The sequence below is a fragment of the Lissotriton vulgaris genome, chromosome 3_1, assembly GCF_964263255.1.
Source record: "Lissotriton vulgaris chromosome 3_1, aLisVul1.2, whole genome shotgun sequence".
NCBI classification, from domain to species: domain Eukaryota; kingdom Metazoa; phylum Chordata; class Amphibia; order Caudata; family Salamandridae; genus Lissotriton; species Lissotriton vulgaris.
This window is the reverse complement of record NC_141689.1, coordinates 286391375-286407931: the sequence shown is the minus strand read 5'-3', so window position 1 is coordinate 286407931 and position 16557 is coordinate 286391375. Positions and strand designations below refer to the sequence as shown.

At 49.2% G+C, this 16557-nt stretch overlaps 1 protein-coding gene across 1 annotated transcript in view; it reads left to right on the top strand.

The window, feature by feature from the left end:
• LOC147726335 (uncharacterized) overlaps positions 1–16557 on the top strand; it is a 431136-nt gene that overhangs the window by 172540 nt on the left and 242039 nt on the right. Inside the window, exon 3 of the mRNA XM_086962918.1 lies at positions 104–238. Within this exon, the coding sequence (XP_086819044.1) occupies positions 104–238 (135 nt within the window). The remainder of the gene's footprint in view (positions 1–103; positions 239–16557) is intronic.

Here is a 16557-nt window from a genome sequence, read left to right as displayed (position 1 = left end):
TATTTTTTTGACTGAAAAAAAGATTCAAAATTTGTGTAAAAACACTAAAGCAAATGAATTAGTAGAAATGTTTCTAACATTGGAGTATACTTTGATTTTCCAGATTGACGTTAGAGGTGCTGCCATAGAATTGGATGCTGAGGAGAAAGAAACCCTGAGAACCACCATAGCACTTGTTGCAGGACTTTACGGCCTAGCTGCTATGTATGGCATTCTTCATCTCCCAGTGTGGGATAATGTAAGTGATATTAAGAAAGGATTAAATATCAGACCAACTTTTTCTAGATGGCATTTTTATTTTTTTTATCCATTTCTATTTTAGTCCGTTTTCATTGTTATAGAGCACAAGAAACACGTAGGTTTTGCATCGCCTGAAATAAAGGTCCAAGTTTCAATCAAATTAGAGGGGCGTCTATTTTGATGCACCCGAGGCAACAACCAGAGTTGGGGCTTTTATGCAATGCCATGGTCAAGATGACTGCCAATTTTGAGGGCTTGGAGTACTCCAAGGAGAGTTGCAATTCTCACTGCAGCATGGTTACACCTGAGAGTTCTGCCCAAGACTTCTACGGAACCACATGTCCTCTCCTCTATATTGCTCCAGCAGATCCCAAACTGGGATTGCTGCTGAGAGATGCAAAGGCTTCTGTGGTCATATGGATGCCAATGGGTTTTCTTGTTTTATGTGGGGGAGGGTCTCTGACTTGTTGTGGTTAAGGTTGCTGAACCTACCAGGGGCAGGGATTGGCATTCTTCATGTCTGTGTTCACAAGACCGAAACAAGATTACAGAAGACCCTTGTGGGCTCGAATTTTTCAACATGGAATCTTCTCTGGTACTCATAAAAGGGTGTATATTGCTGCACTAATGCAAGTTCCAGAACTCAACAGTTATAATAAATGGAAAACATGCCAAAAAAGGCACAATAATCAACCCATAACCTATTAAACAGATAAAGATAAATTTTTCACTATGACTGGCAAACAGGATCAAGAGCTCTAGTGAGTTATGAAACACATGCAGTAGCACACTCTTTATGCTTGAGTGCAAAATGATACAGGAAGAAGACAGGCCTTCTCTTGCGTTAAGGATTTGACATCTAAACAGTTTGGGAAACTGTCTTGCTTATATACATCAGGAAAGAGCTACAGATCCCTCTTTTCAAGCAACAGATCATCCATGTGCAATTTCTGGTAATCCCCCTTTGTCTTAGCTGCATTTACCTTTATTGAGCACTCCTTTGCTTTGTAGATAACTTCACACAATCTGGGAAACACAGGCAATTATATCTGTTTTACAGGTGAATTGTATCACTGAACATTGATGCAAAAATAGAACACAAAAATGTGTCATTTTGCTTTGATAATCTTATACCAGAATAGCTAGATGGTAAATAGTTGGGCTACCCGTGGAATAGACTGCCCTTAGTTAATTTAGGGCAGGTGGCCAAACCTGGTGACAATGCCAACAAGAAGAAAATGCTGGTAGTCCTTGTTTTCTTGGAACTCACACAGGTTTTGGACAAGGTATGATGATCCTTTGATGAGGTCTTGTGAAGGTTAGATGCAAAATAGAAATTCATTGATATGATCTGGGTGAAATTCAGGTCCACCAGTATGAAGGAATAGCAGCGTATAATATGCCATCTTATATGCATATTACAGTCAATATGATAACACACTTCACAAGAACGGTATAAGAAGCGCAACAAAATATACACTATTTAAAACGCTAGCACCACTAAATTAAAATCCACAACAGTACCAAAAGGGTAAATCACAGTATGCCACACCACAACAATACTTCACACACTCTTGTGACTAATGAAAAGAAGACATTATTTTTTGTTAGTTCTCGTAATCGTGCACTAACCGCAGCAAAGTCTCTTATGTATTTAGAGCAGTAACTGGTCATACCCAGAAAATGATCGTAACATGGAAATGTCTTATGGGGGATTTGCAGTAGACAACGCTTGCACTTTAGCTGGATCAGGTTTCATGCCCCCATCTGACAAGACATGGCCAAAGAATTTCAAGCTTTTCTTGTGGAATTCACATTTGTCAGCATTCAGAGTTAAGCCTGCTTCATTCAGCAGACAACATACTTGCATGAGAGCTTTGTCATGTACTTTCTGTGTAGCTCCAAAAAAAAATATCTCATCACTATAGTTAAATGCATTTACTACAAGCTTTATGATCCGTCAAATGCATCAGGGGATTTTTTCACCAGGCAGGTTGCTCCCCTCACCGCCGCACAGCCCCCCTGTGTGCCTTGTGCCTCGCCGCTGCTGCAGCTTGTAACTAGAGTGTGCCTCTTTTTTAGTTTGTGCCTGCTTTCCTCCTCTGTTATTACTGTGCAATCTATGCTGTTTTACAGTTTTTTTGTATTTTTGCTGCTTTTCCCCCTGTCTTTTGTCCCCCTTGTGCCTTCTGTGACCCTCGCTCGCCCGCGCACCCCTCCGTGTTTCCCGCTGCTGCATCTCCTGCAGCCCCGCCCCCTGTATTCCCATTGGCCACCCCGCTCCCGCCTCCCTGCTGCTCCTCCCTCCCACATCCCCTCATATGGAGGCCTCGCAGCGGGCGCGCCTAAGGCAAGCCCATCTGTGCCCGTCCACGCCTGGACCGCGCCCAGCGCATGGACCCCTGGACACCGGAGACGCCATGACACATGACTGCACTACGACGCTAGCACCCTCCATGCACTCAATCCCGGCCGAGAACACACCTGCTACAGGGCAACCCCAAAGTGCACCCAAGGACCCTTCAACGGCCGGAACTGCAACTTCATCAGCATCCAGCCAGCCAAACCACCCACCAAGGAACCCAAGTACCTCAGATGTATCCTCCTCAACACCCTCTCCGCCCGCAGACACGCTGTCGAACTCTGGGACCTCCTCAACTCTTCCTCCCCTGACGTCGCCTTCCTGACAGAGACCTGGCTGAACCCTGCCTCCACACCCAACATCACCATTGCCATCCCAGAAGGATACAAGATCACGCGCAGGGACCGCATCAACAGAACAGGAGGAGGAATCACCATCGTCCACAGGAACACCCTCAGAGTATCGACCAACACTGACGACACACCCTAGGAGGAACCCTCATCTACAGACCCCCCCGGAACCCGACCACAGTTCAGCGACTCCATCGCTGACTTCGTCAGCACGCACGCCCTCACCTCCTCAGACTACATCCTCCTTGGAGACCTGAACTTTCATCTCGAGAGCAACAGCGACAGCAACTCCACTGCCCTGCTCGACAACCTCGCCAACCTCGGACTCAGACAGCTCGTGACAACACCGCCGGCCACACGCTCAACCCCATCTTCACCGAAAGTCCCCAAGTCTCCTTCAACCGCACCACCGAACCCCACTGGACCGACCACCACTGCATACACTTCACCTTCAGGAAGCCCACCACGCACCACCGCACCCAACTGCTGCCCAGACGATGCTGGAGCAAATTCACCGAGAACCAGCTCACCACCACCCTCACCCAGAACCCACCCGCCGACTCCACCAACCCAACACCGCCGCCCGCAACCTCAGACTATGGATCGACGACTGCACCAGCACCCTCGCTCCGCTAAAAACACCCTCCAACAGCCACACCAGCAAGAAAGCCACCTGGTTCACCGAAGACCTCCAGGCCTCCAAAAGAATATGCCGAAAACTGGAGAAAGAACTGGCTCCGCGAACGATCACTGGACAGCTACACAGCCCACAAGAACACCACCCGTAGCCATCACCAACACATCAGAGCCGCCAAGAGGGCCTCATTCAAGGACCGCCTTGACAACAATGCACACAATAGTAAGTAACTCTTCAACATTGTGAAGTAACTCTCCAACGCCAACAACATCCTGCCTTCGCCAGACCTATGCAACTCACTGTCTACCTTCTTACACCGCAAGATCACTGACATCCATGACAGCTTCAACACAAGGACCGCACCGACGACTACCGCCCCAACCACCACCACACGCACCAACCATTTACTCTCTGGACAAGCGTCAACGACAAGGACACCAGAGAGATCATGAAGACCATCTACTCTGGCTCACCGCTAGACCCATGCCCCCACCGCATCTTCAACAAAGCCAGCGCATCCATCGCACCCCATCTCAGCAAGGCCATCAACATTTCCTTTGAGACAGCAACCTTTCCAGAAAGTTGGAAACACACCGAGATCAATGCCTTACTCAAGAAACCAAAGGCGGACCCCAAGGACCTCAAGAACATCCGGCCCAACTCCCTACTCCCATTTCCGGCTAAGGTCACCGAGAAAATCGTCAACAAACAGCTGACCCGCTACCTCAAAGACAACAACATCCTGGACCCATCAGCAACCACAGCACCGAAACCGCCCTCACCGCTGCCATAGATGACATCAGGACCCTGCTAGACAACGGAGAAACAGCAGCCCTCAAACATCTGGACCTGTCAGCCGCCTTCGACACGGTCTGCCACCACACCCTACCCTACGCACACGCCTACACAACGCCAGAATACGGGGGAAGGCCCTGGACTGGACCACATCCTTCCTCTCTGGCAGAACTCAGAGCGTCCGCCTCCCCCTTCCACTCCAAGACCACCTAGATCATCTGTGGCATACCCCAGGTCTCGCCCCTCAGCCCGACGCTGTTCAATGTCTACATGGCACCCCTCACCCACGTCACCCGTCATCACAACCTCAACATCATCTCCTACGCCGACGACACCCAGCTGATCATCTTTCTCACCAAAGACCCCCACACAGCCAAAACCAACCTCCACGAAGGAATGAAGGCCGTCGCCGACTGGATGAGGAACAGCCAACTGAAGCTGAACTCGGACAAGACGGAAGGCCTCATCCTTGGGTCTACCCCTTCAGCCTGGGACGACTCCTGGTGGCCGACCACACTGGGAACTGCTCCGACACCCACAGATCATGGACGCATCCTAGAGGTCATCCTCGGCTCCACCTTCACCATGACTAAGCAGGTCATCGCCGTCTCCTCCTCCTGCTTCAACATCCTCCGAATGCTACGTAGGATCTTCAAGTGGATCCCCACTGAAACAAGAAGAACAGTCACCCAGGCCCTTGTCACCAGCAGGCTGGACTGCGGTAACACCTTCTACGCAGGAGTGAATATTGTCCAAGCTCCAGAGACAGCTGCAACGCATCCAGAACACCTCGGCACGTCTGATCCTGGACATCCCCCGCCGCAGTCACATTACTCCCCATCTGAGAGACCTACACTGGCTCCCCATCAACAAGAGGATAACCTTCAAGCTCCTCATCCACGCACACAAAGCCCTCCACAACACCGGCCCAGCGTACCTCAACTACCAACTCAGCTTCTACACCCCCACCCGCAAGCTCCGCTCTGCCGACTTCGCCGCTGTCCCCCGCATCCGAAGAACGACAGCCGGAGGCAGATCCTTTTCCCACCTCGCCGCCAAGACCTGGAACACCATTCCCCACCAACCTACGGCAGACCCAAGACCTACTGCCCTTCCGAAGACTACTCAAGACCTGGCTCTTGGATCAGTAGCAGCAACCCCCCTCCCCCTCCAGCGCCTTGAGACCCTCACAGGTATGTAGTGCACTCTACAAGTGGATGATGTCATCAGTGATGTCATTTGAGATGTCATCAGTGATGTCACTGACCATGTCATGAATGATGTATTATGTGACATCATCAGCAGTGGATTGCGGGCGAGCAAGATATAGTTAGTACAACTAACTATATCGGAGGAATTTCAATGGTTTTGTATGAGTGAAATGTCCATCTAACTATAACACCCCTAAAATCTACAGTTTTTTCAGTGAATTTCTAAGGTTTTTTAAATGCTAATTCCTAACTATATCAGGCCTGAAACCTATGGTTTTTTCAGTGAATATCAAAGGTTTTTTAAATGCTAATTCCTAACTATATCAGGCCTGAAACCTATGGTTTTTTCAGTGAATATATATATATATATATATATAATAATTGAATAAACAAATACCTGCTTCAAGAGGAAACAAGCAAGTGTCCGTTTCTCTGTCGTCCGTGAGCACGGAAAAAAACGGAGTGTTTGATTGATATATATATATATATATATATATATATATATATATATATATATGCAAAAGAGGCTCTTATGGCATTAATCAGCCAATAGTTTGTGGGAGCCTGCATTGTTTGTTTATATATATATAAAAAGCAAAAAAGATGTTGCACATATACAGTTTAACACTTTGGTTGTAAGGATTTATCCAGTGATAGATGAATAATGATGACTACATTCTGTGAGGATATAATGGATTTATACAGTTATCTAGATTGCAAAAGTCGCAAAAATGTTTTTTAATACATGAGATATTTTTTATACATGTTATTGTAAATTAGTTTGATGTACATGAAGGTGTAAAAATGTACCCGTGGTCTCGGTTATAAGAACAATGAGCCACTTGAATGAAGTCTGTCTTTCATATTTACGACCGTGTGACCTGTAACGGTGAACAAGGGGTGTGGTTACTTGAAAGTTTAAAAATCACTAATACATGTAGACATTTTGCACGTGAATAAGGGCTATTAAAGCTAGAAACTCGTTGTGTCGGGTCGAATACATTTTATTGACTGAAGTGCTGCTGGGTCTCTGCCTCCTTGTTCGCCGTACCGCCGCTGTGTGGATTCGGAAGTAAAGCAAACAGAAAGCGGGTGGATATATATATATATATATATATATATATATATATTACCTACTGGCAGTCGCCAGTAGGTATATATAGTTAGGATTTTTTCTCTATGGGACTTTTGAAAATTCTATGTTGAATAACTTTGGCGTTGATGGACGGAATCGGCTGAAATTTTCAGGAAAATGGCACTTTTTGTTTCTGAGCAGCCCCTGAAAATTTGGGGGGGGTTTCGTCAAGGGGGGCCAAGAAAAAAGGGGGGTCCCAAAACGCTTTTTTCCCATTCATTTTTCCAAAGGGCGGTTGGCCTCACTTTTAGCTCGAACGGCGTTTTAAAAAACAGATATATCTGTGACAGCGTCCCGGGTAGCGCTCCGGTTCGCGTACTTTTCGCGTAACGGAACTTTGCGAAGCGAAGCTGATTGGCTCTCCGGTGTCTGTCAACATTCTAAACAGTCCGGAACGGCCGTCATCTTGTCTCTCGGTAGGATCGAGAGACAAGAGGAGGAGATAAACGAAGGGGGAATTTAATGAAAGGGGGCAAGGTAGACCCCTCTTGACCCCCTAGGAATGATGTTGGGGTTATTAAAGGGTCCCGTGGGGCAAATAAAAAAAATTAGATTTTTCGCGGTAGAAGCGCTTCCCGGTTCGCGAATCGGGTCGCGAAACGGGAATTCGCCATTTTGTGTTTCGTTTTAATTAAATTACAAGATGGAGGAAAAACAATGTGGGAAATGGGTATAAGGGGGTACGGGAGACGTATCCTGACCCCCTATGTTTTCTGAGGGTGGCTGAGGATGCTCATATATGTTGATACATGTCTTCCAGCGGCTGCGCGTGGGCGGATTTTTTTTTTTTTGCTGCGTGACGTCTGTTAACGGTCCATTCGAAGGAAATCAGGGAGTGTTGACCGCCATTTTGTCACTGCAAGTAAATATATTGTTAAAAATAATTGTTATAAATTAATCCGTATTGAAAAACATTGTCTGCGCCATCTTGCCTTTTTTCCAATGCCACACTTTTGTTGTGCACAGCAACCATTTTAGATGCCTTGACCAGACCCACTCTCTGCACGCCGCCGATCCCCAGCATGGCTCCCCACCCTCGCAAGCATCTCCCCCACGCACTGGTCACCCCCGCTCTCTCTCTCATGCATGGGCCATAAACCTCCCCCCATCTGCGCTGCTCTTCCCTGAGAATCACACCCTGTGCCCGCCCGACACCTCCCTTTCACCCTATTCACTATCGCACCCTCTGACACTCCTTTTCCTCTGTGTCCGATTGTCCAGGCCGGTCCCAGGCTATCACCTAGCCCTGAGGAAGTAGTTTATGGCCCCAACTGTAAAGAATCACCCCTCTTCAAAGGAGTTACAGTAGATCAAGGTCCCCACCCCATGAGATCCGTCACACCACACGCGTTCCTACTATCTGATAACGATCCTGTATTGTGATTGGGGAGGGGATTCTCACTGTAAGGGTGTGTGGGACCGAGCCTGAAGCGGAAGATTCCAGGGATGCCTTTTTGTACATCAAAGTCTTCACAATTATGTGTCACATTAAAAATATATAGCGCTCCAACAAAGTAGTAGGATTATAACACTTTAATAACTTATAAATATATATTCAACGCTCCAACGCTTTGGTCTGTCTTTTAGTCGGCTTTGGGTTACAAAAGCCTACAAAATCCGTCGGCCTGTGAGGTGGCGTCAGTAGCGGACCGTTGTGCGAATAGGCCGAAGGCAGCACAACGCGCCGAGATCCGGACGGCACCCAGGTGGTGTCCAGCAAGTTGCCGCACTGGTCTGGCCATCCTACAATGCTGCGCCGAAAAACGGCGTGGGGTGCCCCGGGGGGGGGGCAGGCGGCGCGAACGGCCCTCCCCCGCCTCCCCAGGTGGAGGCTCCTCAGCTGCAGTGGGGCGCCCCTTGGCGTTTCAGTCGCCATCCAGCTGAATTGCGCCCGCTCTTGCGGCACAGTGCCTCCTCCGCCATACAGCTGAGTTGCGCCCGCTCTTGCGGCTACAGCGTCTCGCCCACCATCCAGTTGAATTGCGCCCACTCTTGCGGTGCAGCGATAAGCGGCTGCCACAGGACTCTCAAAATGGCGGCCGGCTCTTCGGATTTGGGCCTGGTCCACTAAAATGGCCCTGGGACACATTTGAACTCGGACATTTGCCTGCTAGGGCATGGGCCCCATTCCCGAAAGCGTCCCCTCAGCCTTGAAGATTCTACAAAAGTCATCGGGGCCCCCTGACTCCCGCAGGCTTCCGGTGGGGAGCGGCTGCCATGATTGCTTGCGGAATGGACTCGACGGAGCCACGAGATGGTGGTGCTCTCATGCTGACGCCAGCTTCAGTCTGAAACATCCAGAAACATTGTAGACTACCAATTCAATGACTTCCGGTGGAGCCCCAACGTGACCCGGTAGGGAAGAACTTGCCCTCCCCTCTTTTGACTGATGGTTCTTGTTGCCTGTCCCCTCTGTGGAGAAGTGTGGCTCAGTGGTTAGAGGCGGCAGACCCGGATGCTGGGATCGACCGCGGACCAGGGTTCGATCCCCCGCCTCAGCGGGTCTCGGGCTCAAAATTCCACGGCCTCGACAATTCTCGCTCCAGTGCCTACTCGACTCACGGGGTCTCACTCTGCAACTCTGGGCAATAGCTTGCTTAATCTCCACAACGGCCCCTCGCGGCGGGATGCCTGGCTTTCACCCTGTGGACACCCTGCCGGGGCCTCTCACAGGGGAATACCAGGACGGGTTCCCTAAGCAAGCGCCAGGATGCCCTTTGGGTGACAGGTTGCGCTATATAAGTACACCTACATTTACATTTACATCTAACGGAACCTTTTTGGACTGCCGAGTGAGAAAAAAAAAGGTGGGGCTTTCATCATTTGGGGAAAAAAAATGTTCCAATCCAATGAAAAGTGTTATTTTTAGGTCATATGATCAAGCCTTCCATCATTAGGAAACCAAAAGTAAAATGAACCAATGAAAAGTTTTATAAACAAGTCACAAGACCTGTTATGCGGCTTTGGTCTATAAAAAGCCTACAAAATCCGTTGGCCTGTGAGGCGGCGTCAGTAGCGGACCGATGTGCGAATAGGCCGAAGGCAGCACAACGCGCCGAGATCCGGATGGCACCGAGGTGGTGTCCAGCAAGTTGCTGCACTGGTGTGGCCATCCTACAATGCGATGCCGAAAGACGGCGTGGGGTGCCCGGGGGGGGGGGAGGCGGCGCGAACGGGCCTCTCCCGTCTCCCCAGGTGGAGGCACCTCATCTGCAGTGGGGCGCCCCTTGGCGTTTCACTCGCTGTCCAGCTGAGTTGCGCCCGCACTTGCTGCTACAGTAGGCCGAAGGCAGCACAACGCGCCGAGATCCGGATGGCTCCGAGGTGGTGTCCAGCAAGTTGCCGCACTGGTGTGGCCATCCTACAATGCTGCGCCGAAAGACGGCGTGGGGTGCCCCGGGTGGGGGAGGCGGCGCGAACGGGCCTCTCCCGCCTCCCCAGGTGGAGGCTCCTCAGCTTCAGTGGGGCACCCCTTGGCGTTTCACTCGCTATCCAGCTGAGTTCCGCCCGCTCTTGCGGCACAGTGCCTCACCCGCCATCCAGCTGAGTTCCGCCTGCTCTTGCGGCACAGTGCCTCACCCTCCATCCAGCTGAGTTCCGCCCGCTCTTGCGGCACAGTGCCTCACCCGCCATCCAGCTGAGTTCCGCCCGCTCTTGCGGCACAGTGCCTCACCCGCCATCCAGCTGAGTTGCGCCCGCTCTTGCGGCTACAGCGGCTCGCCCACCATCCAGCTGAATTGCGCCCACTCTTGCGGTGCAGCGATAGGTGGCTGCAACAGGACTCTCAAAATGGCGGCCGGCTCTTTGGATTTGGGCCTGGTCCACTAAAATGGCCCTGGGACACCTGAGGTTCCGTGACAATTGTAAGTGGTGTTTTCGACTCGCACGAATATGGTCGAGTCTGGTATCTATGAACCGCAAATGACGAGTTTAGTAAGTATGCGCAGTTTCGCTGTGCTAACTTAAACCGTTCGTTTGTTATATGGGTTTTTCATCTGTACCCACGGGTTCCATCTTAGATACGGCATCCATTTTGTCTCTTGCCCTCAAGTAGCCAGCGAACGGACGTTGTCCGCTTCGCGACCCTGGGACTCCCAAGATATTTGCGGAAGACACATGTTCTTTGTGAGTGTCTTTATGACAAGGGGGATGCTACTGTAAAACAGATGGTGCCGCTCGAGGCTCATCTTGCCGCACGGACTTATTGTCTCAGCCGTGCATCTCATTAGGCACGTCCCTTTGATGCCTGTATCTCGTGTTTCCTGATACCTCCCCTTTTACACCCTTTCCGATCTCCCCACTGTCTCCGTCTTCCTCTACACCTGTCCTTGTTCCTATTTTCGATCTATTTTACTGCTGATTGGAATTCGCTAATGGTGGGAAGATGGGTTTTTACAGTTGGGAACCGCCAAATGTTTCCGCACTTATGTTCCGGACCTCATGTGTGACCAAAGCGACCCCTCTGGGGGATAATGATGGGAACCGGGTTGTAAACTTTTGTGTTCGATGTTATCCTATGGGTAAAAACTGTATAAAAGGAGCGATCCACAGAACCAATTTGAAGCAGTCTCCCCAAGTTGCACGTGGTGTACTTGTTGTGATCTCTGTGTTCCCTGCAGCAAATAAACCTTGAATCTTTGACGTCGAAGGAAGTGTCCCGTGTCTCTGTGATTCGTACGCCGGAGCAGGTTACCCACGAAGGTTTCAGGTGTTGTGCCCTGGCACCGCTGGGTCTTAGAGAACCCAGTCCTTCAGTTGGCGCCCAACGTGGGGCTGCATCAGTGGTACCGGTCCAAGCCCGACGATCGTGAGGAACTTCGTGTGAAATCTCCGAGGGAAGGTGCACTCCGCTTCATCGATCCTGTTGTCGAAATAAGTGGCCCGAAGACTTTTCCCGCGAAGATTCCCGCCTCCGGACGGCTGCGACGGACTGCTGCCCTGACTGTAGACCTGTTTTTGGCGCCTGGCGTAGACCTTGGTATAGCGAGACGATTGACGGGCCTTCCTGGTGACGCCATCGATTTTTGAGTTAAGTATTTGTGGGTCGCTCCCATAGTTCTTGGTTGTTGACACTTTAGCGAGTGTTTTTGTTGTTAGCGCTGTGTGAGTGTTTTTGTCGGTGACACTTTGCTAGCGTACTTTGTTGTGTTGTTTGACGACTGCAGCCGCCAAAAACCGAGGGTTTTGTTCTTTGCTGGGACTTGGTAAATCCCGTAACCCTTGAAGTTTGTGAAACTCGGCTAGTGTGCAAGATGCCTGGTCGCAGTACTTTGTTTAGTTGTTTCAGACCTTGTGGTACGGATTCCCGACTGGAGGACTCGTGTCCGATACCTCCGGTTGGAACTCCCACGTATGAGCTCTATAGTAAGCATGGGCTAGGCCCAGTTACCTTTAACGATTACTGGATCAAATATACGAAAAAGGACGGCGACCTTCGTTGGCCACCTCATGGTAGCTTCGAGGCTCCGATCTTAGATAATCTAGAGATTAAATTGTTTGAAAGAAAGTCAAGGCCGGCCATGTTTGATGCCTTTCGGTTGTGGCGCAAAGAAGCCCGACAGAAAGAAATCAGACAGACTAAACGTAATCAGCGAGATAATGTTGCTACCATAGTAAAGAAAGCAGAGCAATTTCAGCATGATAAGGAGGTTAAGGATAAGGAAGTGTTTGACCGATTACAGCGTATGACTGTAGATAAATGTTACCCCGCTTTGCCTACGGAGTCGGAAAAGAAGGAAGAGCCAGTTGAGGATCCCTTAATGTCTTATCTTATGAAGTCGCCACCTCCGTACGTACAGGGTACCGCAGCTCCTATGGTCCCTGCCGTACCTATTCTTCCGCCTATCCCTCCTCCGCCTGTTCCTCAACCTGCACCCGTTCTTCCGACTGTTCCTGCTCCTTTGTCTGTTTCTATTCCTACTGCTCCTCCGCTTCCACATACTCCTGTTCCCGCTACTGCCCCTGCTACTGCTCCTGTTTTGTTAACCCCTGCTGTTGCCACTGTTTCTACCCCTTCTCTTGTTAGTCCTGTATCGTATGCTTCTCCCTCTACTCGTAGTCGCAATTCTCCTCTTGCGGCTAGCTTCTTTCATTCGCTCGGACCTGTTCATGGGTCCGCTGGTTCTGATGGTCCTCAGAGACGTAGTCAGCTTCCTGGAAACAGAGAACGCGTTGCGTTATATAATATGGCGATGGGTTGGATGGTAAATCCTCTTAGGTGTCCACCCCGTGTTGTCCTCGAAACATTTTGTCAATTCAATATACCAACCCAGAGATATGTGTTTAATGAAATGTGCAAGTTCCTCTATGATCAAATAGCGGCCGATGCGCCTGACGAGGTGCTGACCGCCCTGTCTGATCTTCAGCTTCAGTTCGCAAATGGACTGATAGTGGATACTAATGTTCGACGTGCTGTTGAGCGGTTGCTATCTCTTCGTCCCGCTCCGATACCTCATGCATTGTTTGTTGAGGATATTGAAAAACAACCAGATGAGTCTGGCCAATATCCTATGCGTGAAGTTCCACCGGTTTGGATGCCAGGTAACCCCGCAGCTGCCCCTCCGGTCCCGCCGTATTTCCAGAGAGTATGGATACATCTCCCATGGAAAAGATCGGAAGTGTTGCAGGTGAAGCAATCTTTGCCTGACCCTCGCAAAAATCCTGCAGGGTATTACAAAGAATTATCGCAGCTCGTAGATGCTACGGTAATGAATCTTGCCGATATCGACATGTTGTTTGGCAATGTCGTACCGCAACCGGTATGGGCTAAGATTCGTCAGGAAAATCACACAAATGAACTAGGTGGTGATTGGGCGGCCATTATAGCGGCAGATGGGTTGCAAGTTGGTGGCGCTAGGCCTGAACAGTTGATTGCTGCTCTCCCTCAAAGAATAATAACATTAATGAAAACTCTTATGCCAGCTATGAGAGTGAATTGGGACAAATTGTCAGCTTGTAAGCAAAAGAAGGATGAGAGTGTTTCCGACTTCTTTACGAGGTTCGAGGAAGCATTCATTGACCATAGTGGACAGGATATGGGTACCGAGGGTGGTCAGAGATTGTTTGTGGATAAATTTGTTTCGAATTTATTGCCCGATTTGAGCAATAAATTAAAGAATTCGGAAAGTGCATGGGCCGTTTCTACTTCGGCTCAGATATTGGCTACGGCACAATACTATGAGAATAGAGAGAAAGAAGAGAACGACCGTGCTGATAAAAAGACGAAAGACCTCAAAACTAAAGTGTTGTTGCAACAAGCGTATCCTCCGCGGTCAAATCAGAATAATTCGCAACAGAATAGGTCACAGCCACAATCGAACAGATCCCAAACTCGTAATGACTCCTCCTCCCAAAGATCCTCGTTAGGGTACAATCAATGTGCTTATTGTAGACAGGAGGGACACATTAAATTCAATTGCCCCGTTTTGAATGAACGTAACAATGGTAACTCATCTAGAGGAGGTCGTGGTGGTTCGCAGCAAACATCACGTGGTAGAGGTCGTGGTGCTCAGAACGATCGCTCAGATAACTCATCTAATTCTAATAATTGTTTTGATCAACGTGGATCATCGCAAGGACGATCTGCGCAGTACAATGTAGACGATTATTACGTCGATCAGGGAACTGACGACAGTAATTACTAGGACAGCCATAGACAAGGAGAGGGAGTGGTATCAGTTCCGGTTGATCAGAGAGGGCCTTACGTCGCAGTTGCTACATTGGGCGTCGTTGAGCCTTTTCTGTTGGACACTGGTGCAGCGAAAAGTTCTATCATGCATTCGAAACTCCCTGGCGCACCTTTGTCTGGCTTAACAAATGTTTCCGTTGGATTCTCTGGCGCCCCCGTTAGCAATCCAGTTTCGCGCCCTTTGCCCCTTAAAATTGGGCCACGTGAGCTAGAAGCTCCGTTGATTTTGACTACGGGTTGTGGTGAAAATCTTTTGGGCCTGGATTTGCTTAAACGTTTGTACGCAACTTTGTATTGTTCTCCTGCGGGTGTAAAGCTTACGTTAGGAGAGAGGGTTGTCTCTCCTATGTATTTGACCCTCGATAAGCTCCCACCGGAATTGAGTTCTCTTCCTGCGTCTTTGTGGGCAACAGGTCCAAATGACGTGGGCCTACTTGATATCTCCCCTTATGTTGTACAGCTGAAATCTAATGTGCGACTGCCACGTATTCCCCAATATCGTATCTCCCTTGATGGTGAACGAGCACTGTTGGCGATCATCTATGATTTGATCGAGAAAGATGTTATTGAAGAGACTCGGGGAAACGTGTGCAACAGCCCTGTGCTGCCCATTCTTAAACGTACTGATCCTTCAAAACCGCCTGTTTATCGCTTTGTTATCGATTTACGGGAGGTAAATAAAATTGTGGTTCCTCAATTTCCCGTTGTGCCTGACATCACGGCGCTACTGACTCTGATTCCAGCTTCTGCATCATGGTTGTCGGTGATTGACTTGAAAAATGCGTTTTTCAGCATCCCGATTGCCGAGGAGAGCAGGGACCTTTTCGGTTTCTCTCTCGGTGGACGTAGCTTCCGGTTCAAACGTGCTCCTCAGGGCTACTGTGAAAGTCCATCTATTTACAGCCAAGCCTTGAAGGGTCAACTGGATGCGTTTAGGTTGCCGGTCGGTGCGGCCTTGATCCAATACGTCGACGACTTATTGGTGGCTGCTGATACTCAGGACATTTGCAAAATTGCTACGGTGTCGTTGCTGCAACATCTCTGTGAGTTAAATCACAAGGTGTCACCTTCTAAACTCCAATATTGTTGTCAAGAAGTAACCTATCTAGGTCACTTATTGTCAAAGGAGGGAAGGAGATTGACCCCAGAGAGAATTGCAGCGATTGCGCGAATGGCTGTGCCAAAAACCCAAAGAGATGTGCGTGCCTTTCTAGGTATTACGTCGTACTGCAGGCAATGGATTCCTAATTTTTCATTGCTAGCGAAGCCATTGGTGGCTCTTACGTGCAAGGATGTTTCAACTCCTTTACCATGGACGGAAGAATGTCAGAAAAGTTTTTCTGAACTGCGTGATTCATTGTGTTCGGCTCCTGTGTTGGGTACTCCTGACTACAGTAAGCCGTTTACGTTATATGTGCACGAGCGGGAAGGTTGTGCTTTGAGTGTCTTAACGCAACCTTTTGGTGGTAAGCAACGTCCATGTGCATATTTTTCCTCGACCTTGGACCCAGTAGCTAGAGCATTGCCGAGTTGTTTACGAGCAACAGCGGCAGCTGCGGTCTCCATCCGACAATCAGCAGGATTGGTCATGGATAATATGCTTACGGTGATGGTTCCGCATGCAGTCGATACTCTTTTGAATCGAACGAAAACTCAGCATCTGACGAGTGCGAGGTTGTCTGGGTACGAATTGACGCTCTTGGCAAGCCACATTCAGATAAAACGTTGTAACGTTCTGAACCCGGCAACTCTGTTACCAATTAGTACAGAGTCAGATGAAGTAGCAGAACATGACTGCTACTTGAGGACTGAAGAGGAAACAAAAGGTCGAGTGGACCTTAAAAACACCCCATTGGAAGATCCGGATGGTACTTTGTATGTGGATGGGTCATGTTTTAAGTTGCCGAATGGCGATGTGACTACTGCTTATGCTGTTGTAACATTGAATACTGTTGTTGAGACTGCAAGGTTGAATCAGAATTCTGCCCAAGCTGCGGAGCTGATTGCTCTTACTAGAGCGTGTGTGTTAGCGAAAGGGAAACGTGTGAATGTGTTTACCGACAGCCAATACGCGTTTGGTGTCGCTCACAGTTTTGGACGATTGTGGAGAGAGAGAGGTTTCTTGACGTCGCACGGTACG